The sequence below is a fragment of the Sabethes cyaneus genome, chromosome 2 (genome assembly GCF_943734655.1).
Source record: "Sabethes cyaneus chromosome 2, idSabCyanKW18_F2, whole genome shotgun sequence".
NCBI classification, from domain to species: domain Eukaryota; kingdom Metazoa; phylum Arthropoda; class Insecta; order Diptera; family Culicidae; genus Sabethes; species Sabethes cyaneus.
Window position 1 is genome coordinate 46,117,543 of NC_071354.1, and position 24,198 is coordinate 46,141,740.

At 42.8% G+C, this 24,198-nt stretch overlaps 2 protein-coding genes across 2 annotated transcripts; one reads left to right on the forward strand and one right to left on the reverse strand.

Annotated features, from left to right (window-relative positions):
* The first annotated feature begins 676 nt into the window (after nucleotides 1–676).
* LOC128738660 (N-terminal Xaa-Pro-Lys N-methyltransferase 1-A) lies at nucleotides 677–1,639 on the forward strand. Its single transcript, XM_053833968.1, has one exon. The coding sequence runs from the start codon at nucleotides 845–847 to the stop codon at nucleotides 1,607–1,609; it is 765 nt and encodes a 254-aa protein (XP_053689943.1). The 5' UTR covers nucleotides 677–844; the 3' UTR covers nucleotides 1,610–1,639.
* Nucleotides 1,640–1,685: 46 nt separating this feature from the next.
* On the reverse strand, nucleotides 1,686–23,551 carry LOC128738659 (kinesin-like protein Klp68D). The gene is made up of 4 exons (XM_053833966.1): nucleotides 23,394–23,551; nucleotides 14,711–14,898; nucleotides 12,946–14,638; nucleotides 1,686–3,464 (listed from the first exon to the last, which is right to left on the reverse strand). Exons 1-4 carry the CDS (start codon nucleotides 23,424–23,426, stop codon nucleotides 2,997–2,999), a joined length of 2,382 nt encoding a protein of 793 aa, XP_053689941.1. The 5' UTR covers nucleotides 23,427–23,551; the 3' UTR covers nucleotides 1,686–2,996.
* Between the last annotated feature and the right edge of the window lie 647 nt (nucleotides 23,552–24,198).

Sequence of the window (24,198 nt, forward strand, 5' to 3'; positions counted from 1 at the left end):
CCAATTTGCAACAGTTATGCAGTCAAAAAGGTGATAAACAACAACCTGCAGTATAAAACGCCAGGGATGGTAATAAACGATTGATTTACTGCTTATACTAATGCTTATTGGTTACCTGGGTTGTTTATCAGATTTTGGGAGAGAACTGGTTTGAAAAACTTAGAGTAGCTTAAACATCGCTTATTTAAACACCATTTGAGTGCTTACTTTATGCAGCTTTGATCGCCAACTCGTAAACAGCCATTGCTCTTGCGATTCAGCTACCATTGTTAGTTGGGTAACAATGAAATATTCCACCACGCACACATATAAAGATTTTTTTATGTTAGCTGGGGCCCTCGCTGAGGCTGTTTGCAGTAGGAATAATATCAAAAACATCAAATATCAAACTCCCAGATCCTCTCCTCCACTCTTCCCTCCCCTCTCACTCCTACATAAACGATCCGCAGCTAATGTCATTCTCGTTATTGAGGAAACCGCAAATTACTTCATGTACAAAACTCTTATTAGACCGGTACATAATCGCAAGATTTACCTCTGTCAACTTTTATTGATTCATGACTTCATACGATTTAGCGTGTATACACTCATTTATGTTAATATTTTTTCCATTTTCTTATATGTTGAGTGCCTGCCTGCCTGCGTTGTCGCTATGACAATTTGCCTTTGCCAGCATGCTGTTCAGTTCAGTTTCACGTTAATTTGTTTATATCGCGTTATATAAATTTCTCGGGTGCCTAGCGATCGAATCGCTATGTTTTTGTATCGAAAACACCCCTTAGTCTTGCATCACATTATATTTAGTTAGTGCTACGTGCTCTACGTACTATCCCAGTGATATAAAATGGATACATCTTTAAAAACGGACCTCGAAACGGTTGCAAAGGAGTCGAACAACAACGAGGATACTACCGGTGAAGATGCTGCTAAGCAGCGACCACCGCGCGATGAGAAATACTACCAGGATGCTAAGCAGTACTGGTCCACTATTTCGCCTACCGTAGACGGTATGTTGGGTGGATTTGCAAGTATTTCCTTTGCCGACGTAAGAGCGTCGGAGCAGTTTCTGCGGAATCTATACAAACTAAAACCTGCCCCCGGTAAATTGTGTGCACTGGACTGTGGTGCCGGTATCGGACGCGTCAGCAAGAACCTTTTAATGCCCATGTTTGCTAAGGTGGACTTGGTCGAGCAAGATGAACAATTTTGTCGAAAAGCCGAAGACGACTTGGCTTCAAGCGCGAAGCTCGGGACAGTTTTTAACCTTGGGCTGCAGGACTTCACACCGGAGGAGGGCAAGTACGACATCATTTGGTCGCAGTGGGTGCTAGGGCATTTGACGGATGATGATATAGTGGACTTTTTTGCCCGATGCCAGCTTGGATTGAAAAAGAACGGGCTGATGGTTGTGAAGGAGAATTTTACCGCTGGATCGATCGTCGAGCCGGATCGACAGGATTCGTCCGTAACGAGACCGCTGCCTTGGATGAAGAAGCTTTTGCAGAAAGGAGGCTTCCGAATAATTAAGGAACAAAAGCAGAAAGATTTTCCCAAGGGTTTGTATCCGGTGTACATGCTGGCTGTGAAGCCGATGATAATAAACAGCTGAAAATGTGCCGCTAAGAGGACCTTTTTAGAGTTGTGAAACAATCCTTTCGTAGAAGAAAAGTAAGTTCAGGTGATTTTATAGTATTTTATTTAATTTATGCTCTGGTTCACATTAATTTTTCTTTGTCCGTGTTTATTTTTTTTTCTAAACGGCGTGAAAATCACAATTGATAGAACTGTTGAACACAATGCAACTGATAGAGGCAATGTGGATCAAAATTATGTTTTATGAACGGGAAATGCTGTGAAAAGGTTGGACGTAAATGTAAAAACTGCAACTTCAGTATTTTACGGATATTCATTTACATTCACTGTCGTGCTTCTCCTATCTTGTTTTGTTTTAAACTTTTTTTTCAACTTTTCATTGACCGTTATCTATTAGCCAATCAATTGAGTTTTATTCCAATATTTTTTTTCTTCAGAATAGACAATAAAGGCTGAGCATTTACAACTGGTTTGCGGAAATAATATCTTGACGGTTTAACCCCATGTAACAACCGTTTCAATTGTGAAATTTTGCTCTAACTTATTACCAAATCAAATAAATGCCTAATATATTCATTCACTAGAACCAATATTTTATATTTCAGTGAGTATAAAGTCTCCCGCAGTGAGCTCATTAATACGCGATATTTGAAGCATAGAATACGAAAAATCTGAGCTTATACAAATGTGTGACTGAGATGCTTTGGTAAAAAAATGTACACCTTCAAACATAGGAAACAAAATGACTACTGTTTTATAAAATATCAGTCAAAATATAACATGAATAATGGACGAAGACAAAGCAGAAAATAATAATACCGAAGGAACACAATCTGTAGCGGTTTTACAACTAAACGTTCTATTAAAACTGGTGGTCTTTGTGCCTAAATATAATATGTTTAACAAAATGAACTCACCTAATGAAACCGAAATCTGATAAGAACGAATAACAAAAATATATATATAACCTATTTACAGCTACACAGTTGAAATCTGTCGACAACTAGAAACGAAAATTTCGTTAATCAACGAAAATCAAGTTACGATATAGACACCATCTAGATTATAGCAATCTAAGCTCTAGCTTTTGAAACAAATAATTTTTCTCATCCTAAAGTGTGTTCGGTGCCGTCGGCTCGCCGGGGCCTCGTCTCAGGAGGAATTACCGGCGGGACCGTAACCGTAATTTTGCTTGCCTCCGTGTGCCTTTTTAAATGCCAATATGCGCGCGCGTGTGAAACTTTTCCTACATTCAAGCTCGTGATTACAAACCAATCCTTGTTTAAAAGCAAAAATCGAAAACCGAAACGGTAAGCCAAACGCTGATCCATAAAGTGGTAAATCGATGCGGATGAGATGAGAGGATGCTAAATGAGTACTTCAGTTTCACCTTGGCGCAGGATCTATTTGGGAATCAATCCACGCGCCTTCGGAAAGGTAGCCGCACTGGCCGGAGGGGCCTTTTTGGCCGCGGAAGCCCCCGAATGTGCACCGAAGGTGGGCGCAGCCGACATTCCGCGGTTGTAAATTGACGAACGAGCGCGACCGGTGCCACCTGACGTTCCACCAGTACCGCTGCTACTGCTAGCCGGAGGAATCCCGTTGGTAAGCGATCCATTAGAAGAGGCGGTTCCAACGCCGGAGGAACTGGCACCGTTTTGTGCATCCTGAACCACGTTGCGACGGGTGATCCGATCGAGCCGCTGTTTCATCATGCTAGCGTAGTTGGACTGATCGGTGATGTCGATGTCGTCCTCGGTTTGCATTGCTTCCGCCAGGACCGCTTGCAGCGAGGCGGACACCTTCGGGTTCGAGTACTCGTAGGTTGTACGGAGTGGCATGTCCAGCTCGTAGTTGACGATGTTTTCGCCCTGCAATCGGAGAGAATAAGGTAACGTAAGTTTAGCTTGTTTTAAAAATCACGCATAATGTGGATCATGTATAAACAATATGTGGCAAAAATTATATCAACCGTTCCCTAAAAATTTGACATAACTGACAGAACTACACAAACTCGTTGCCAATTCGTTGAGCGTCTCTACACACGCAAGACGGCCTCAGCCTGGTCGAGCGATCTACCACGTTTGGCTTCTCTATTCCTGGTGTCGGTGGGATTCTGAACTCAGTTCTGAGGAGAACAGATTTTGTCATTCTGTTGTCAAGCTTTTTTGCGACGTCGCCCGTCCACCGTAACTTTCCAACTTTTACCATTACCTTTTACCTGTAGCTTGTGGTTTTTGCGCCTGTGCCACTCTACGCTTTACGTTTGTACTCCGCCAAAATCCAAAAATAATTTGTAACACCTTTCGTTCGAATACGGTAAGCGTGTTCCAAATAATGCAGTCATTATGCTGAAGAGGGATTAAGGGTCGCCGCCAATGAACCAATGCAAAGATGCTTAAGCGCAGAGCTTACCAGTCAACTCTGAGGCGTCATCGTAAGCTAAAATTGAAGCAGCAATCAAACGTATGGAGTCGGGCAACGCACAAAAATAGATTGCATTTCAATCAAGATACAGAAGGCTATATTGTAAACGCGTAGGTTCACCAGCTCTTCAGCACTGGTTGAGGAGGTGGAAGTTTACTAAGGCCAGTAGTGTCTTTGTGGGTCTTCTGAATGTTTGACATTCAAATCAGATCCTTTCACTGAAAAAAAAACACGAATTCTTAATTCAAACGTCAAATCCAATTGTATATACAATTGAAATTCAATTGTACGCCTATGAGAAGTGGGGCGTATCGGTGCAGATTCGTAAATCGCTGCCAGCGATACATCTATGATGTATATTACATCATTCGGGCTTTAAGGTGAAATTAGTCGTCATCGATTCTGCCAATTTCAAAACCAGTTTTTTTTTGTTTAAAACAAAAATCCTGTTCATGATAATATATTCGCTGTGTTCAGATTGGCAAGAAGAATGCAGTATTTACATGTTTATAAACAGAATCCCGCTTGGATGGTAAATGGTTGAATAATGCGCTTCAGATCTACCACGAAGTTCCACAGATTCTTATTTTGGCAACCCCTATTTCTACCTCTTCGTGCTACCATCCGGGATACGTTCCTTAGTGGAAATCGGACAACCGGCAAAAACTAGGGTCGTATGCGGACAGAGAAGGGGGCACTCATACGAAGGCTGAGTGTAAACTCTCCGCCTGCAAATGACGGATCTCGGTAGAAGCATGTTCGATGAACCTGAAAATACTGAGAACCTGAGCAGAGGATCCAAAGCCCTCAAAGCACTATGGGCCAGAAATTAAAATTTCGGGACAAAGATATTTACGGTTAAACGGCATGTCTTAGCTCAATGTAGTCTTCGGCAACTTTTGAAATAAACAATTGATGCATATTTTGAAGGGGTCGTCCAATATTTAAGCGTTACTTAAACAACAATTTAAGTAATAACTTTTTGAGTAAACTTTTTTTTTTACCTTTTCGGTTTCAAAATATTAAAGATAAAATAATTTCAAGTAATTTTCGTGAAGATATCAAACTTCTACCTTTTACCCATTTTCAGCAATAGACCTTTGTTTATAAACGACCCCTCAAATCACATTTCTTCTTGTAACATGTTTATTTCAACAGACAACTTAATGTGATGTTTTAGAAAATATTTTGCACATAAAAGAGGAATATTTTTGCTGAAGACTGTTTTGCTTTATATGCATTAGTTAATAAGATATAACTGATTTTAAGTTAAAAACCGTTTGATGAAAAATCCGAATATCTTAGCCATCTGCAGGTATCTGTAATTAGTTTGCATACCAATTTGTAGGGAATTATTAAAGCTATCTGCCCAAATGTGTATTTCAGAGAATACCTGGGAATACCATGGCTGGGAATACCTGGGAATAAGTTTGGATTTTTTTTTCATACATTTTATAACTTAATAGATATGCGTCCCAGCGCCAAACAGTCTTCACAGAAAATATGAATTTCAACATACTAAATAACTTTGTAGAACATTTGTAAGCAATAAAATAATCGTTTGCAAAGTTATTGAGTGTAATTGATTATTAAATGCTCTTTTTTAACACATCATTATATTTCGTAACCGGTAAGAGATAGATAGTTACTTTATTCAGCAAAGTTGCTTATTTTAGTATTTTCTACAACTTTTGGAGAAAAAATCTTGTTTTTAAAATTATTTAAGAAAACAAAAGTTTGTATCATCCTAATAGGTGAATTCATGGTCACCCTAATAATGCAGGAAGATGCGCTATATTTTATTATTTTACTTCTCCGAAGACACCAGCCTTGAAAAAATACACATTTTTCATCAAACGGTTTTTAGCCTCAAAACAGTTATATATCTTATTAATTAATGCAGAAAAAGCGAAACAGTCTCCAGCAAAAATATTCCTCTTTTATGTGCAAAATGTTGTCTAGAACATCACATTGAGCTGTCTGTTGAAATAAACATGTTACAAGAAGAAATGTGATTTGAGGGGTCGTTTATAAACAAAGGTCTATTGCTGAAAATGGGTAAAAGGTAGAAGTTTGATATCTTCAGCAAAAATACTTGAAATTGGTTTATCTTTAATATTGCGACCCGTGCCGGGGGGTTTTATAAATACTCAGCCATCATGGAAGGCTCTGATGCGGCGGAGTCTTCTTTTCCCTCAACTCGTCGGATTCTATATGAACAATCAAAATCAAAAAAACTTCAGTGAGCGCGGACGGATTAGATAATCCGTTTGCAAGAGGTGGTATCCAGCGATCTCCGCCGATGGATACGAGTAGAAGCGCCAGCGTAAGCGGAAAGGGAAGCGGCACACCTGTCGCTCCAACTGCATCTACGCCGGACGCAGCAATGAATGGCCTGTCGCTAATAAAAGCAGTGGAAGGGAAGAGAGACATGCTACCAAGAGTGGTAGCAGCGTCTCATCAGCTCGATGCCATTATCGAGTTCGTGGCAGGCCGCAGCACCCTAGCGAAAGACCTAAAACAAAGTCTGCTCATGCTTCGGGGCACCATGCGTGCTGCGACGAAGGAACACAGTGAACTCGAAGCGCGAGTAAAAGTGGCAGAGAAGGCGTTTGTATCGAGGTCTATACAAACGGATGCCTGCCTGTCAACGACTGACCACACCGTGGCCCTTGCGAGTTGCGACTACGGAGCAGTCCAGTGACAACAATGTATCCACCAAACGTGCAAGGCAATCCCCAGGGGAAGAAACCCCCACCAGGACCAGGAAGCAAGAGGAGGATCGAACTCCACCGAAAGTGGTCAGAAAAAAGAGGAGCAAAGGCGATGCCCTTATCCTCAAAACCGAAGGGCTGAGATATGCAGAAGTTTTTGAAGGCCAGGAGAGGGGACGAGCAGCTGAAGGGTCTTGGCGCGGATGTGCAGAGTATCCGCCGCTCCCGCACCGGCGACATGAGCTCAAAAAGGATGCCATTGAGAAGGGTTCTGCCTACAAAGTGCTGGCAGAAAAGCTCCTTGGTGATGGCATACAGATCCGCGTACTAACGCCTAAAATGACTCTCCAGCTTAAAAACCTGGACGAGATTACTAAAGCGGTCGAACTGACACGAGCTCTCAAGGAGCAATGTAACGTGGTGGTGACTACCGAAGCAGCACGTCTGCGCAAGGGACCGGCGGAAACCCAGGTAGCTACAATAAGACTTTCACTGGTAGACGGAAATGCAGTCCTGAAGGCGGCCAAGCTGAAGGTGGGATGGTCCGTATGCCCACTGAGCGTGTTCCAGCAGCCGGAAACTTGCTTCCGGTGGTTTGAGCGAGGGCACAAGTCCTGGAGCTGTAAGGGGCCCGACAGAAACCACCAGTATAGAAGATGTGGCGTTGCGGGCCATATAGCGAGGGACTGTTCTGCGCCGCCCAAGTGCCTGATATGTACAGACCAACGAGACGCTAAGCACACAACAGGAGGCCCAAAGTGCCCGGCAGGCGCGCCGGCGACTAAAACACGGGTGTAGTGCAGGTAACGCAACTAAACTTGAACCACTGCCACGCGGCCCAGCAGCTGTTGTACCAAGTAGTTACTGAGCCGTTGACGAACATTGCCATCATCTCGGACCCATACCGCATCCCTGCAGGAAACGGTAACTGGGTCTCGGATAGGTCCGGGATGGCGGCTATATGGACGACAAGCAGGTTCCCGGTTCAAGAGGTTGTGTCAACTGCAGACGAGGGATTTACCGTTGCCAAAGTGGGTGGAGTGTTCTACTGCAGCTGTTATGCTCCGCCGAGTTGGTCGATCGAGCAGTTTACGCGGATGGTAAACCGAGTATCAGTTGTGCTGACTGGTCTAATGCCGGTGGTTGTGGCGGGCGACTTTAACGCTTGGGCGGTTGAGTGGGGAAGTCGTCGCACAAACCATAGGGGTCGGATGCTGCTTGTGGCTCTGGCAAAGCTCAACGTAGACCTGGCAAACGTCGGCACCACAAGTACCTTCAGTAGGAATGGTGCAGAGTCTATCATCGACGTGACATTCGGCAGTCCTGGTCTGATAGGAGACTGGAGGGTAAACTCACAGTGACCATCAGGCGGTCCGCTATGGTGTTGGTCAGATAACGAGGCGGCAGGCAGCGGGTAGAGCCAACACTCCAACCACCCGTGGATGGAAGACATCATACTTCGATCCTGAAGTATTTGTGGAAGCGATCCGAAGAGAGTGCGGTGATCGCGATATGCCCGATCCGAACGCTGATCATTTGGTTGAGGTGCTATCGCGAGCGTGTGACGCCACCATGCCTAGGAAAAGCCGACCTAGGTATGGTAGGTCACCGGTTTACTGGTGGACAGAAGAAATTGCGGAACTCCGAGGAGCCTGCTTTCGTGCAAGGAGAATTATGCAAAGAGCTCGTTCGGACGAGGGCAGAGCAGAATGTCGAGTAGTAGTAGTTGCTGCACGCACAGCGCTTAAGAGTGGGATAATAGCAAGAAAGTGAGCCTGCTTTGAATGGTTATGTACCAGTGCCAATACGAACCCGTGGGGTGATGCCTACAGGGTCGTAATGGCAAAGACCAAGGGCGTGATGGCGCCCGCAGAGCGATCGCCAGAGATGCTGGGGCGGATAATCGACGGCCTCTTTCCGCGCCACGAGCCAAGGCCCTGACCTCAGGCTGGTGAGTCGTCCCACGGCCGACGTTCCAGTATCTCAGACCATAAAGTAGGATGGTCAGCCTCCGTGCCGAACATCCAAAGTAACGCGGGCGACAGCGGTTTAGAGGGGGGGAAGTAATGGTTACGAACGAGGAACTTATTGAGATCACTAAATCCCTAAAGGTGAGCAAGGCACCGGGGCCAGACGGAATCCCGAATATGGCCATTAAAGCGGCTATTCTGGAGGCTCTCGAATTATTCGGGGTAGTAATGAGTAGATGCCTGGAAGCTGGCCACTTCCCGGACAGATGGAAGCGACAGAACCTGGTCCTATTGCCGAAGCCGGTAAAACCTCCTCGTGTGCCCTCGACGTGTAGGCCGCTCTGTCTGCTCGATACTGCCGGCAAGGTACTGGAAAGGGTTATCCTTAACAGACTCGTACAGTGCACTGAGGGTACAAACGGTCTATCAAGAAACCAATTCGGCTTCCGAAAAGGCAAATTTACGGTGGATGCCATCTTGTCTGTCACTAAGACAGCCGAGGTGGCAATCCAGCGCAAGAGTACGGGTATCGGCTATTGCTCGGTTGTCACGCTCAACGTAAGAAATGCGTTTTATACCGCTAGTTGGGGCTCTATGGCCAACTCGCTTCGGAACGTCCAAGTGCCGGTGTCGCTGTACAGGATTCCGGAAAATTATTTCCAGAATCGTGTGCTATGCTACAACACGGAGGAGGGTGACAAGTGCGTTCCAATCACCGCAGGGATTTCGCAAGGTACCATACTGGGCCCGGTGTTGTGGAACGTCATGTATGACGAGATGTTGAAGCTTGAAGCTAAAGTTCCCAGTAGGGGTTGAAAGCCGTTATGACGTCCACCGTTATGACGTCGAAGAATCCTGAGGTGTACAGGGCCTTTATAGAGCTGGTTAGCTACTGACTGACCGTACAGAACAGCTTAAGCGATGGACTGAATATTTTGAACAACTCTTCCGAGTTTCAAATGTCAGAGACCAACAAAACCAGCAGCGTATAACGCCAACAGTGCGTCGAATTAATCGCGTCAACTAGGAGGCGCCATCGCTGGGTTGAATTGAAGCAGCCATCAAGAGTATGAAATCCAATGGAGCGCCAGGGACTGTATTTCAGCCGAAATGCTCAAAGCTGACCCATCTTTGTCAGCCCAGATGATGCATCAGTTTTTCAGCAATATATAAGAAATCGCAACTTTTCCGGTGGACTGGATGCAAGGCATATTGGTCAAAGGCTCTAAAACTGTAGACCTAACTGAAGTTATCGCATACTGGCGTGGCATCACGCTGCTCTGTATTACTCTCAAAGTACTCTGTAAAATAATTCCTAACCGGGTCCAGGAGCAGATCGATACTACTCTCCGGTGGCAGCAAGCTGGATTCCGTGCTGGCCGACAATATCTAGAGCATATCGCAACGTTCCGCATTATATTGGAGCAGATCAACGATTTTCAGGACGCGGCGTTCGACCGACTCAATCACGAACACATCTGGGGCGTACTTAAACGTAGAGGAGTTCCAGATAAGCTAGTCCATCTCATCGAGGCTCATTACGAGGCGTTTTCGTGCAAGGTTTTGCACAACGGCGCCTTGTCCACCCCTATAAGGGTTACTGCTGGCGTGAGACAGGGCTGCATTTTATCACCGCTTCTGTTTCTCATCGTTATGGGTGAGATATTAGTTGGAGCAATTTACAGTAGACCCAATCGAGGATTGCCTTGGAATCCTCTAACGATGGAGCAGCAGCAGCTAAACGGCCTTGACCTAGCCGACGACATTGTATTGCTCACCCAGGCAGCTGGTCTAAAGGCCCCCATACACGTACGTACATGTTGGCCGAAAATGTTGGTGAATTCATGTTCGTCCAACACGCTCGCTTTTGTGTGAGTGCCACGAACCAAGCTGACAGAAGAAAATGTTCGGCTCGGCGCTCGGTCGGAATGAACCTCCAACATTTTGTTCATTTCCAACCCAACATATGCGTACGTGTATGGGGGCCTTAACAGTCAATGTAGCACAAACGTCTATGGTCTATGGTAGTGAACACTAAACTTCACATAGACCACGAACACTAAACTTCACGCCCCTTAATGGTATCACGACTGATATAGCCACACGTATCAGGAAGGCCAGGGGTGCTTTTGCAGGTCTGCGAAACATTTGGCACTCAAACCAGATCACTCTACATACGAAAACTCGGACTTTTAACTCAAACGTTACATGCATACTACTGTATGCCTGCTAAACGTGGTGCGTCTCAGCGGAGACAACGCAATAGCTGCAGGTATTTATTAATCGGTGCCTGCGATTTATCATTCGGGCCTGGTGGCCTGATAACTGTATATCCAATGAGGAACTCCATCGTCGGTGTCATCAACGGCCGATAGCAACAGAAATACGTGAACGTAGGTGGAAGTGGATTGGACATACCTTGAGGAAAGAAGCAAACAAGATCTGCAGAGAAGCACTCGACTGGAATCCGTAGGAACAGCGCAGAAGAGGCATACCCAGGGGCACATTGCAGCGCAGCTAAGCCAACGACAACTGGGCTGTAGATGAGAACCTGTCCTGGTGACAGGTAAAAGCCATGGCAGGTAACCGACAGCAGTGAAGTTCTCTGATTTCATCCCTTTGTTCTGCCGCACCCGTGGACATGGACACATAAGTAAGTAAGTGTTATGAACATTGAAATTTGCTTTTCGTCAATATCATGTGTTTATTTTGCCTTTTCAAAGCACCATCGTTCATCCAATACTAGCAAAGCGAACATTTTCCGAAATTGCTTCGGATTATATCTGTAGGTGATTAAGCATTCTGCAGCATTGGACCCTGATAGTGGGTGCCAGCCCAGTATGTTCAAGCAAAATTTGACATGGGAAATTTTATTCGGCACTTCCGCACGATACATTCCGCAGTGGCGAATAATCTTGTGTTGCTGAAGGATCTGAATAAAACTGTAAAAAACCGCGAGTGATTGGAAAACATTTAGTTCCAGCCGATCATCAATTGCTTGTGGAACTTTGGGTAAGCTTCTTTTACAAATATTGAATTTTACAAAGAGTTATTGTATATATTTTATAGACATAATCGAGGTGAAAGAGAGTCAGACTGCCTTTTTCCTAAATGAAAAAAAAAAAAATGGAAACGGTAACAAACTACGGCGTAACTCTTGCACAGATATTTTCGGTAACCGAAGACAATGGCGCTAACATGCTAGCGGCTGTACGGAAACTGAAAGAAGAATTTGTAATGCTTTCTTTCACAGAAGACGACAATTTCGATTAACTTTATGGACCTACCATTTACGTCAGATATGTATGAAGCGTTCAAACAGAAACTAAATCTTGTAAGGTGTGCTGCTCATACCCTGCAGTTGACCATTCTTGACATGCTGAATAGCAACAACAATCAAACGGGTGAGTCACAGGAATCACAAAAAGTACGAAATACGTGACTAATTTCAATGCCACTTACCTACCTATGTGGTGCCAAACTTGATGATGAACAGTTTTCTTCAACAAAAATCATTTTGTGAGCAACTGGTCGAACGGTTTCAAGGATTAGGTATTACAAGACACTTTGAAATAATTGAATTTGGTCAAATTTCTCCGATCACTCTCTGATTTGTATGATAGCATGGCTGATTGCTATAGGTGAAGTTCGAAAGCTTAGCCACAATTCGTTTGCTGTAAAGCTATCAGAAATTATTCAAAGTCGATTGGCTAATCTACGACTGTTACAGGCCTTCAGAATGGCTCTTTATTGGAAGGGCAATGTCAAGAAAAAAAAAATCCAAAGCATTAAAGTTGAAATTTGCTTATGTTTTTAAAGAGGGATCTTATCTGTAAGTTTCCGTTTTTAAAAGTATGCCATTGGTTCTGAATAGTTTTCTTGTAGTAGGTATGAATATTAAAGAGTTCTCTTTTTAGTTCTCTATTTACGTTGCATTATTTTTTGACGGGTTGTTATCGCAGGTTTCTACAAAGTTTTTCTTCAACAACAACAAAAACTCTTGGTTATGAAATCAGGTATTATTTTGAATAATCTTTAGGACGATAATTTACAATAAACGGAGAATGTGTTGAAGAAAGTGATTAAATCATCAGCTATGGACAGTGCTAGTAAAGTGAAGCAAGGTCTGAAGAAAAAGGGTCATAAGAAGCACACTTATTACGTTACTGGTTCTTCATTTGCTTTTATCATTTTCTTCGTGTATTGAATAAAAACCATGTTCTGTAAATCGACAGACTCACCTTATAGCGCACCGCACTGGGTGCGTTAGCTTTGATCATGTGCAGCGCATGTTCCGACATTGGTCGCCTCCGGTTGGGATCGGCGACGGGTCGTGTCATCACCAGGTTGCTGCTCAGAATCATACTGCTGTTCAGATACCACTCTTCCGCTTCGTCGTCGTACTTTGCCTGCGTGTACAGCCGAGATTTGACCTCTGCCGGGACAAAATTATCGATAATCAACAGCAAGCGTTTCAACTCTTTGATCAGTTCGTTCTGGGTCATTTCTAGCTCTCGCCGGTCGCGGTTGTGCTCGTCGCGTGTGTCCTGCAGTTCCTGCTTCAATGCCATACACTTTGCGTAGCACTTCTTCAGCTTTCTCGTCTTCAGTTCAACCTCCTGCTGCAGCGAAGTGAATGTTTCCCGTATTTCCATAGTGGATTCTTCCTGCAGTTCCAGCTGTTGCTGCATTTCTATTTCGCGCTTTTTACGCTCGGCAATCTCAGCCATTTTTTTCTCCAACTCAAGCTGGCGTTCGGTGTAAGTGTCGAGAATGTTTTTACCTCCCTTGACTAGTTGGTTTTCCAGTTCGCTTAATTTTGCTGCTAAAGTTGCAGTTGCTTCTCTTTCCCTCATAAGAGCTTCCTGCGCTTTGGCATCGAGCTCACTGAAGTCCTGCTCGTTTTCTTTCTCATCTTCTTCCTCCTCTGCTTCCGAATCGGATTTTTCTTCATCCTCCTCGAGACTTTCCTCCCGTTTGACCGGCTTTGGCTTAATCTTCCTAACCTTTGGAACGGATTCGCGCTTTTGCCGTTCGGTTATAAGCTGTCTGAGGCGGGCAATTTCCTCCTGGTACTCGCGTAGTTTTGTGTCCTGCGGGTCTTCATTCATAACTGGTTTGTTCTCGATCGTTTTAGCCCGATGGGCATACCGAAGTGTTGTTAGAGTCTCATTATAATTAAATTCAGATGGGCCTATGTTGGCTATCATAATAGTTTTTGAATTACCCCCGAGAGAGTCTTGCAATAAACGTGTCAGCTTTGAATCACGATACGGAACATGAGGAGATTTCTCAGCCAGAGCAGAAATAACGTTTCCCAGTGACGATAGAGCGCGATTAATTTTGCTAGCCTCCTTCAAGCGTTCGGCGGTGGCCCCTGTCTTGGACTGACGCTCACTACCAGCCAGATCAATCAAGTTCAACTTTCCAACCTTGACTAGAGTTGAACCAACTTCACACATCTCAATCTTGATCAAGAAAATCGCATGCGACCGCGAGCTGTGCTCGTTCATGTTGGTGAACCCAACGGTTCGGTTTTTATTGCCCATATGCATCACATTTAGCATATCTTCTACGCTTTTGCACAGCACCGAATGTAAATTAGGCACCACGATTCCACCCTCACGTTCGCGCAATTCCAGTGGCGTCGTTGAGTTTGGTTTTAGCAAATCTCGCAGTTCCTCCATGTAGATCTCCAGATAGGAGACGGCAACCAAAAAATTCATATTCTGCGATCGATTAATATGAGCCCAAATTTGTTCGAACGCCCGGGGAATAATACCCTTCTGGTCAGAATCGTTTCGTATGCCCTCCATGGTGTGCGTTTTTCCAGTTCCGGTTTGACCGTAAGCAAAAACGCACCCATTGAATCCCTCCAGCACCGAGTAAACAAGCGGACGGACGACCTCATCGTACAGCTGCTGTTGAGTAGACCTGAAATTATGAAGAAACAGCCATTTGAATTTGTTTGAATAATCAAATCTATTGAAAAAAAAAAAAACTTACGCCCAATCGTACACCGCATCGTACGTGAACATTTTCTTATTTTCCCGTGAAGTTTCATTGCAGTTGAGGATCTCGATAACGCCTCGGCTCGGAAAGACGTCCACAACCTTCTGAAAGTTTCCGGCCTGTTCCTTGTTGCTAAGCGGTCGACAACGGACGACAACCTGGACGCATTCGTTTTTTGCGCTCTGTGAAGCAAAATTTAGGGTTTAGTTAGCTAAAATAGAAGTAAGACTTCGCAGACTCCTTTGGAAACAAATCTAGTGGTTAAACAGTATTTGAGCGAAATTGGGCAGCACTTAGCTTAGTGAGAAGTGATTGATTAAGTGCAATAGAACAAATATTGTAATGCCATCTCCTTACTCATCCCATCATACTGTTGAAACAAATGTGTAGTGAATTTACTACGAAGCAATAATTATTCTAATTGGACGATTGTCTTTTTTTTGTTTGAAGCACTTTATTTGGACGAGTGAATTCAAAATTATACGTATTTAGCTGTTTTTAATTTTAAGTCACATTCTCTTTGTAAGAAAAATAGTTGCTGAAAATCTGGTTTGCTTTTTTTCCAGAATAGTAACACAGTAATTATCCAAGATAAAAACATGTTTTCTTCGTTTTAAGCGATAAGAAAGCGATAGGCTGGCAACTAGAAGCAAGGTAGTCAGACAGATCTCCTTAGAATCTAGTTAGGCGTTTTTGGGATACTGAATTCTTCGTCTTAGTGATCCGTAGAGCAGATGTTTTGAGGATTCGCGACAAAATTTGATGATATTTAATATCATATTGTACGGAACCGAGATTATGAAGATGATGTCATGAAACCGATCCTATCATGCTGGATAGTGATTGGAGAGTTGGAGCCACATTTGGCCACTTCGTCTGCAACTTCATTCCCTTATATACCTCAATAACCAGGAGTGTTTGGGATATAGAATGAGCATGATTATTCTTTGTAGATGATAATAATTTTTATTGACTTGCATTTCGAGTTAATAAATCTAGATAAATATCCAAAAACTATTAAAATGAAATTTTAAATTTATATCTCTCAAAGACAAAAAATATCATCTAATGTAGGTCCTAATAGAATACCGTCTGTAGTTTTGAATAAATGTGCAAGCTGTGTACGCTGTATAAACCTTTACCGCAAATTTGCAACATACACTTCGAGATGTCTTTGTGAAAAAGTAAGTAAGATCTTACTTTTTTCCACTATTGAAAAAAGAATTTAAATGCAGCATCGAAAATTTCCGGTGAATAAAATATTTATGTGTTGGTTCTCGTTATTGGAGATTCTCGTTTTTGAGCTATTGATTAGCAAATTAAAATCCTATACTTCGATGGAGCAATATGACTTTTCCCCAAGATGCTCTATAAGCACTAACCTCTTACAGTTTAGCTCATTCTGTCTTAGACATATGGAGGTTGCAGCTCAGATCAACTCAGACAACACTGACCTGAAAGCCGCTTTTAACCGTATTGACCATCAAACTTTGTTACGGAAACTCTACCGATTAGAGTTTCTGACGATTTTGTCAGCTAGCTTCAGACATGCTTGACGAATCGTAGATTCTCAGTTAAGCTAGACTCTATCGAGGCTAGTAATTTTAGCAATAAGTTTGGTGTTCCACAGAGGAGTAAAATAGGCCCGTTACTTTTCCTCATATACTTGTTACACTTCGAGATTTTGTAGACAAGATGCTGCAACATTTTCTTTGAGTGTCGTACTCTTAATCAAATTCGCTTAAGAACGCAGCCAATTCGACGCAATGATCACGATCATTAGCTCTTACGAAAGATCCGAAAGCAATAGATCGCGCTCACTCTCGCACAGCGTTGCCAACCTTTTAGGTTTGTTTGGATTTCCAGACTTTTTGATGCCTGATCAAACAAAAAAAGACGTTTTTTAAACATTGCACAATGGGCAAAACGAGCTCGTAATCCCAAGAATTAGAAGCCGCTGCCTTGGAATCTTACAAGATACTTATTCTTATGTAAAAAAAATGCAGGAAATCGATTGGTGATGGTTTCATCCTGCGCAGACTTCGGGAAGTGGTCCATTCTGCCCTATTTTACCCAAAAATCATGTTAAAAGCTATTAACCAGTATAAAAGCTTATTTTCCGTCCGTGAAACGAACTCAAATAGCTTCCAAATTTTGTCAAAACATCAGAAGAATCAAATCTAATCCATTCCATACTGTGCGAAATGTAGGTATAGTCCATTTCGCCCAATTCACCCCTAAATACATAGTAAAACCTAATTAGAGCGATTAAAACTTAGTCAAAGATAAAAACAGTCTTCAAAAAAATGTGTAGTTTATCTGTGTAGAGTTCAGAAGAAGTCTGCGCAGGATGAAACCATCACCAATCGATTTCTTGCCTTTTTTTACATAAGGATAGGTATCTTGTAAGATTCCAAAGCAGCGGCTTCTAATTCTTGAGATTACGAGCTCGTTTTTGCCCATTGTGCATTGTCTTCCATTCGACCAAATGACAGCCAGACTTTTTTATCCTTCTTCACGAAATTTTCGTTAAAACCGGTTGGCAACGGTGCTCTCGTGTCGCATCGACGGCATCAGGCTACGAAGCCCTACTCAATTGTAATCGAACAGTCATTTTAGTCGAATCAAGGTGCATGGCCACTTCTTCGTTGGTTAAACAAAAGTGCAAATTGAAAACGTAGGTCGACGGATGAAACCTGCATATTGGAAAACGATAAAAGAGCAATTTATTTAATACTTTTCCCATTAAGCAAATATTCGACCGTGACACAATAGGCCACGTGCGATCCATAGTGACAACACTCTGAATCTTCTACCTCGAAAGGACTACATTGCATGTTCTGGCCATAGTGGTGCTTCATCTTCCATACCTTAAATTGGTAGGAAATCGAACAGCCAAACTTACGGCAAAGGCAACAGCTCATGATTGTGAAGGTTCATCCAAAACCTAACCGCACTTCTTTTGTTCAGAAGTACTCCAAAAGGGAAGCATAGTTTAGTTGCATAATGCAAAAGAAAATCGTCTACAAGACATGGAAGGCCATTATCACGTGCAGCGACTCAATCATGCAGCGGAATGAGTTAGTCACGATCCTCTGGAAGAAAAAATGCCCCAAGGACAGAGATAAGCATAGGCATAAGCATAGGATACCGCCCGTGTGCTGCTACTCCGTTATTGACCAGAACGCCACAAGGAGGACAGAGATCGTGAAGAACTAGAACCATTATTCCAGGCCAATGAAACGCGCAAGTTTTACGAGAAAGTGAACCAAACTCGCAAGAGCTACACATCTAAACACATCTAACCAGTGAGTGTCGTTGGTTTGATGATGCGAGTTTTTGAGTAACATGGCCAGTCTCTCAATTCAATACTCTAATTCATATCTATTGGTGGAGTTGAGATAGATAATTGTAATCTTGTGCTCCAATTCAGTACTGCGTTGTTAATATCATTATTGACATTTTAAGATTTGGGCTCTAGGGAGGATACTTTCGAAGAAGTTATGCCTAGATAAAGCAAGAGCCTCATAATTGTAGTGCACACGCACTGAACTTTCAAGTTCAGAGTCACAAAAGCGGTAAGTTTCGGTATCATTGCGATATTCTTTAAACGATAAATAGCAGGACAGTGTCCAGTTAGGAGTTAAGTTGTGTTTAAGCAACCGTAGGATTTGGGTAGATAAACTGTTTAGTCTACAACCCTGTATTTGATTCCAACGTGATGCTTTCTTAACTGGTCTTCGTCGAGAGTTATTCTGAGGTGTTCCACTTCATTACTGAATAACGACGGCTTTGTGGGGTTTATATTAAGCCCGTCTTGTAAGCATCATCACATGATGGTGTTTAGAGCTCCTAACAAACAACTTTACAGTACTGCGTCAAACGTTCCTCTGACGATAAGTTCTACGTCGACGGCATAAGTAATAGTCTCATAACCAAGTTGCGATATTTTGTGAAGGAGTGCGTCGGTCACCAGGGTCCAACGCAAGGAGGAGCGAACTCCTTGTAAACATCCTTTGATCACCGAAATCGCGACCGACGTATCTCTCATTGATGCTGTGATTTCTCTGCTCGAAAGAATTACTTGAGCTCATTGTAGTGTGGTTGAAATTAAGGACGTGTAATCGAAAGCTCTTTCAATGTCAAGGAATGCACAAAGTGCCGTCTCCTGATTTAACTGATTTCTCAATAACGTCACTACACAGTGCAGAGTGGTTTCCGTAAATTTGTCGTGTTAGTATGTATGTTGATTTCCACATCAACTTAAGAAACGTTGATATCAGACTTATTGGTCTGAAAGCCTTATGAATGGTTTTCTCTTTTTTATCTCCCCCCGGAATGAACACCATCTCTATTTTTCAATTATCCGGGATTTGTTTCAAAGCGTATCTCCATTTTCTGTAAAAAATGGGTAGAATACCATGCGGACCTGGAGAGTTCATTGGTTCAAAAGAGCGAAGTGCTCATTTGGTGACCTCCGTAAACAGTCGGCGTCACATTATGTAATGTCCCATTCCAAAGTAGCTAGGCTTAATTTCATAACACTTTACATTATGCATTTTAATAAAAAAGGAAAGAAAACAATGGAAATCAAGTAAGTATTTGTGAACAAGCAATTGTGCTTTATACAGCCAGGGATTGTCCACTAGAATTTTTTTAACATTTTTCTCTAGTCGTCACGAAGCGCGAGGCTCTGTGCGACCGCACAAATGCTGGCTCTGGATAGAAGGGGTGTGGTCTGTCCCATCTACAAAAAAGGCGATCGGCTTGATTGTTGTAACTACAGCGGCATCACGTTAGTCAACGCCGCCTACAAGGTGCTCTCCAAGATGTTGTTGCGTCGTCTATCCCCAATAGCAAGACAATTCGTAGGGCTGTATCAGGCGGGTTATATGGGGGCCCGTGCTATTATGGATCAAATTTTTACTTATTGACAAATTCTCCAGAAATGTCGGGAGTACAACGTGCCCACGCATCATATTTTCGTGGATTTCAGGGCAGCATACGAAACAGTTGAACGCGAACAGCTATGGCAGATAATGCACGAGTACGGTTTTCCGGACAAACTGACGCGGCTGAATAAAGCTACCCTGGAGCAATGTGCTAATTGCACGTTTCGGATTGCGTCAAGGGGGTGAACTGTCCTGTATGTTATTCAGTGTCGCTATTAAAGGTGTCATCCGACGAGCGGGCATCGAAACGAGAGGATCTATCTTCAGCAAAAGTAGCCAACTCCTAGCCTTTGCAAACTAAAAACGGGGGCTAGGAGAATGGGGCTACAAATTAATGCGTCGAAAACCAAATATATGGTAGGAAGAGACTCCAGAGAAAAGAACGTTTGCCTCCCACGGACAGTGGCTATGGACGCAGCGATGAATTGCAAGTGGTTGATGAATTCGTATATTTGGTATCTCTGGTCACTCTCGACAATAATACGAGTAAGGAGATTCAACAAGGCTTTCAAGCTGCAAATCGAGCCTACTTTACCCTCAGCAAGACGCTTCGATCAACGAGCATTGGCCGCCACACAAAGCTGACGATATACAAAACGCTAATTCGTCCGGTAGTCCACTACGGACTTGAGAATGTAACTTTGCTTACGGAACATATACGTGCTCTTGCCGTATTTCAACGAATGGTGTAGTGGATTATTTTTGGTGGAGTACAAACGGATAGCGGAGAGTGACGTAGGCGTATGAACCACGAATTGCAAGTATAACTTGGCGAGATTCTCATCGTATACCTGATGAAAGTTGGAAGACTACGGTGGGCCGCACACGTCGCAAGGATACCGACCGATTGTGCAGTGAAATCCGTTCTCTTCAAGAACCCCCCTGGCATAAGGAACAGAGGGGCCCAACGTGCTAGATGGCTCGACCACGTTGAAACCGACTTTCCTGTGCCGAGACGCATAACGAATTGGCGACGAATAGTTCCCGACCGAGTACAGTGGAAAGGAATTCTTGATACGGCAAGAACTGCCTTGGCTCTCGGCAGGTAGAAGAAAGGCCATTGCAAATAATTTTAAAAGTTTTTGTCACCCCCCCCCCCCCTCGGAAATTGGCTTGAAGAATCGTGGGGGCAAAAACATAATTTGTAGGATATTAGTTAATTTTTTTTCACAAAATCAATTGTCTGTGGGTTCTACAGCCTGAAAAACTCGAAAAATGAGTGCACGAGTTGAGTTAATGCTTCTAACATGAAACAGGAATGGAAATTCGAACAACGGAATTTCCGAAAATCGGTCGAAAAATTCCCAAAATCAATTTTTTTTGCTCGATTAAAAAAATCTGTTTTTTCGCCCCCCTCCCCTTCAGTGGCCTAATACCGGAAGGACAAAAAATATTTGTAATGGCCTAAGTAGACCATCTCATGTCTCTCAAAGGCCATATGGCCGATTCCACATCCTGAACAAGTTCCTCCGAAATCCGTTCCGTGCTTGGAACAGAAAAGAAACTTATAAATCTTAATCGAATATACTTGAGCTTTGTTGCTCGCATTCCTTGTGCAAAACAATACGAGGTGCACCAGTTTAATTAGTTTCCACCAACCGTGCCGAATAAAAACCAGGCTGCGTCGTACTGCGCTGATGTAGGGTCGACAGGCTGCGAATAATGCATCTCTTATGATGATTTCAAACACTTCAGATTCGGAACACAAAGGCGTTATGCCTCAGTTGTTCGCCACGTCGCATTTATCCCCTTTTTAAAAACAGGAAACATACATGATTGCTTCCACTAGGCAGGCAAAGCATCAAATATATGAAAGTAAATTATTGTAAAAAACAACTCAATGACTTTTAGATTACTAGTTGCAATTATCAAATAATTTGATTGTAAATAATTGCATATTAAATATAAGTTCAGCCTTCGCTTCTTGCTCGCCCTTCTCTTTCCGGAGTTGGGAGGTTTCATAAGAGACGTTTTATAGTTATTTTAGATCCTTTCTAAGGGAAAACAGCTTTCATTATACTCATCAGAAAAATCGATTTTCTAAGCACAGTAAAGCCTATTTTTTCAGAAAGCAGAGAGAACATTGTTGAGTTTCCCATACATTTTGTATGGCATGTTTGATTTCAGATATTTGTGAAAAAACGCAGACATTCGACATACTTAGTTTTCGGAACGTCTGCCAATTTACTCTATGCATCCGATGCGTTCCGCTTTAAATGAAAATTCCTTCGTCAGTTAAAAGGCAATTAGTCCTTGCTCACCGCCACGGTACGTTCTAAAAAATAACAACCTATCAAGATAATCGCGTTTAAAGTTTCCACACGCAGACGACTTATTACCTCCAAATAAGTGCGTGCTCTTAATAGCTATAGCTTTTGTTTTGATGCTGATTTCTACGTAGTTAGTGTTCATAAACTTTCAAATAGAGAACTTTTATTTGTTTAGTATAATTTTAGTCTTATCACGAGACCATTACTAGCTGTTAATTGTCCATAAATGGTCGTCGTTAATTTTGAAGTGAACACTCACTTGCTTTTTAGACGTTGTCTCGCTCTTTTCTAACTCCTATTGTTCATGGGTTCATATTTTCGACTGCAGACTTTTTGTCTGCATTTGACAAACTATGTTTGCTTATTTGAGTACATAGAACATACATATAAACCTTTCAATAGTTCTCTACTGTTACATGTTATAGGAGAGAGAAAACTTTTATTTCAAACTAGTTTTATTTAACTTTTTTTTTAAATTTGTTAATCATCTAAATTGTTGGAAAATCGGACTATATTGTTCTATATTAGTTTTCTAAAAAGTGTTTTTTCAAAAATTAACAATGACGAATGATCAAAAATCTAGCTGTCTGCATATCGAAAAATTGGGAAAATCACAACAAAATCAAATGATTATCATTGCTGGGGAACTTTGTCAGTTGTGGCTTCGCTTTGACCGTCGATATGTCGAGAATCTAATTATGGTCTGCGATTTTCGGTCTATCAAACAAAATCTTCAATATTATTGCTTGCATAACATGGATTTGTTTAATATTCGTGTACATATTTTGTATTCGAATATTATTTAGACAGTGAAGCTGAAATATTCAGCTAGGTACACGAAATTCAATGGTTGTCAATGGTGTACATACGTCAAGTTCATTTTATTGCAGTCGTCGAGGGTCGTGCTCGAACAATTCGTCACTTCCGGTGGAATGGTTCAAATTACCGATTGATCATAAACATGAGAATTCGCAGCCTAATTGAAATTAGATAGGTACTCCAATGTGGAAAGTTCACCCCAAACAGGATTTAATTTATTTTTTGTTCGTTTCGAGGACAACAAAATAATCTGCACCTGACTGCAAAGACTTCACACTGCACCGCCGTCGGTGTAAAAGCACTCCACTTTCCCCTAAGGCCGTCTCAGATGAATTAGTAATCACGTTCGCTTCTGTGCTGTGCAGCGAGCGAAACACTTTCATTATTCAACTTTTTTTTCATAGGTAACACCGTGATGCACGATTTCAAGCGATTGAATGTTATTTTACCGAGATTGAAGCGCAAAGCCGCCGAAAAACTTGTGTAATTCTTCCACTGTTTGTACAGTCGCCCATCCGTCCATCTTCTTCTCGCGAATAGCCGAAAGCAATGATATTTTCGCCTACATTGGGACCAGCCCAACAATCGCTGCAGGCCAGACTTCGCGGAGTCTCAAGGTTGCAAAATTCAACTTACCGCGGCACTTTTCTGTTTGGTGCTGCGACTCATCTTCGTTTCCTACGGACAATACACCATTTAACACCGGGACGATGACTGCAGCCGAAAATTTTCACTTTTTTCTGTCGATTTTCACGGAAATTTGCACATCTTGATGACTAGACTTGCACTTTTGTTTGGATTATCGATTCAGCTGGTTTCCAACGCAAAACAACAGAGACCAGAGTGTCGATGAGCGCATCGGCCACTTCACTATCGCTTCGGTTTGCTGTCAGCCAGAAGCACTCACACGCGCGTCGCGTCGCCCGAATTGGTAGACGGCGCGCACACACCCACCTCGCACCCATCCATCGGTTAACAGCGCGCTTGCCGCTATGGGGTAGGATCGGTATAGGACAGATAGACAGAGGGCACTCACGTGGCATGTTGTGTTGGGTATAGTAAACCATGCCATGAGCGATGCGAACGCCGAGCGTCGTGACGTTTGTACGTTTGCGGTGTAGAAAAGAGTGGGACAGCGTCTAGAAAACAAGTGTTGTGAGTGGGTGGACGAGCAGGTGGAAAACAACGAGAGTTCCATGTCTCACAATTCACCGCATCAGCGCTATTGACGTTTCGTTGTGAGTTAGCGAGTGATACTTTTCATGAGACGATGAGATGATTTTTCCGGCGTTTCGTGCTATACTTCTCAAATGGGCGTCTACATTGTTATATTTTTAGAAGGCTGAAAAGTTTTGTTTGTAGTTAGCAGACCACCACAGCCAGTCCAGATCCTGGTAGAAAGTCAAATAAACATTATTTCTATTGAGCGAAGTTTTAAGGT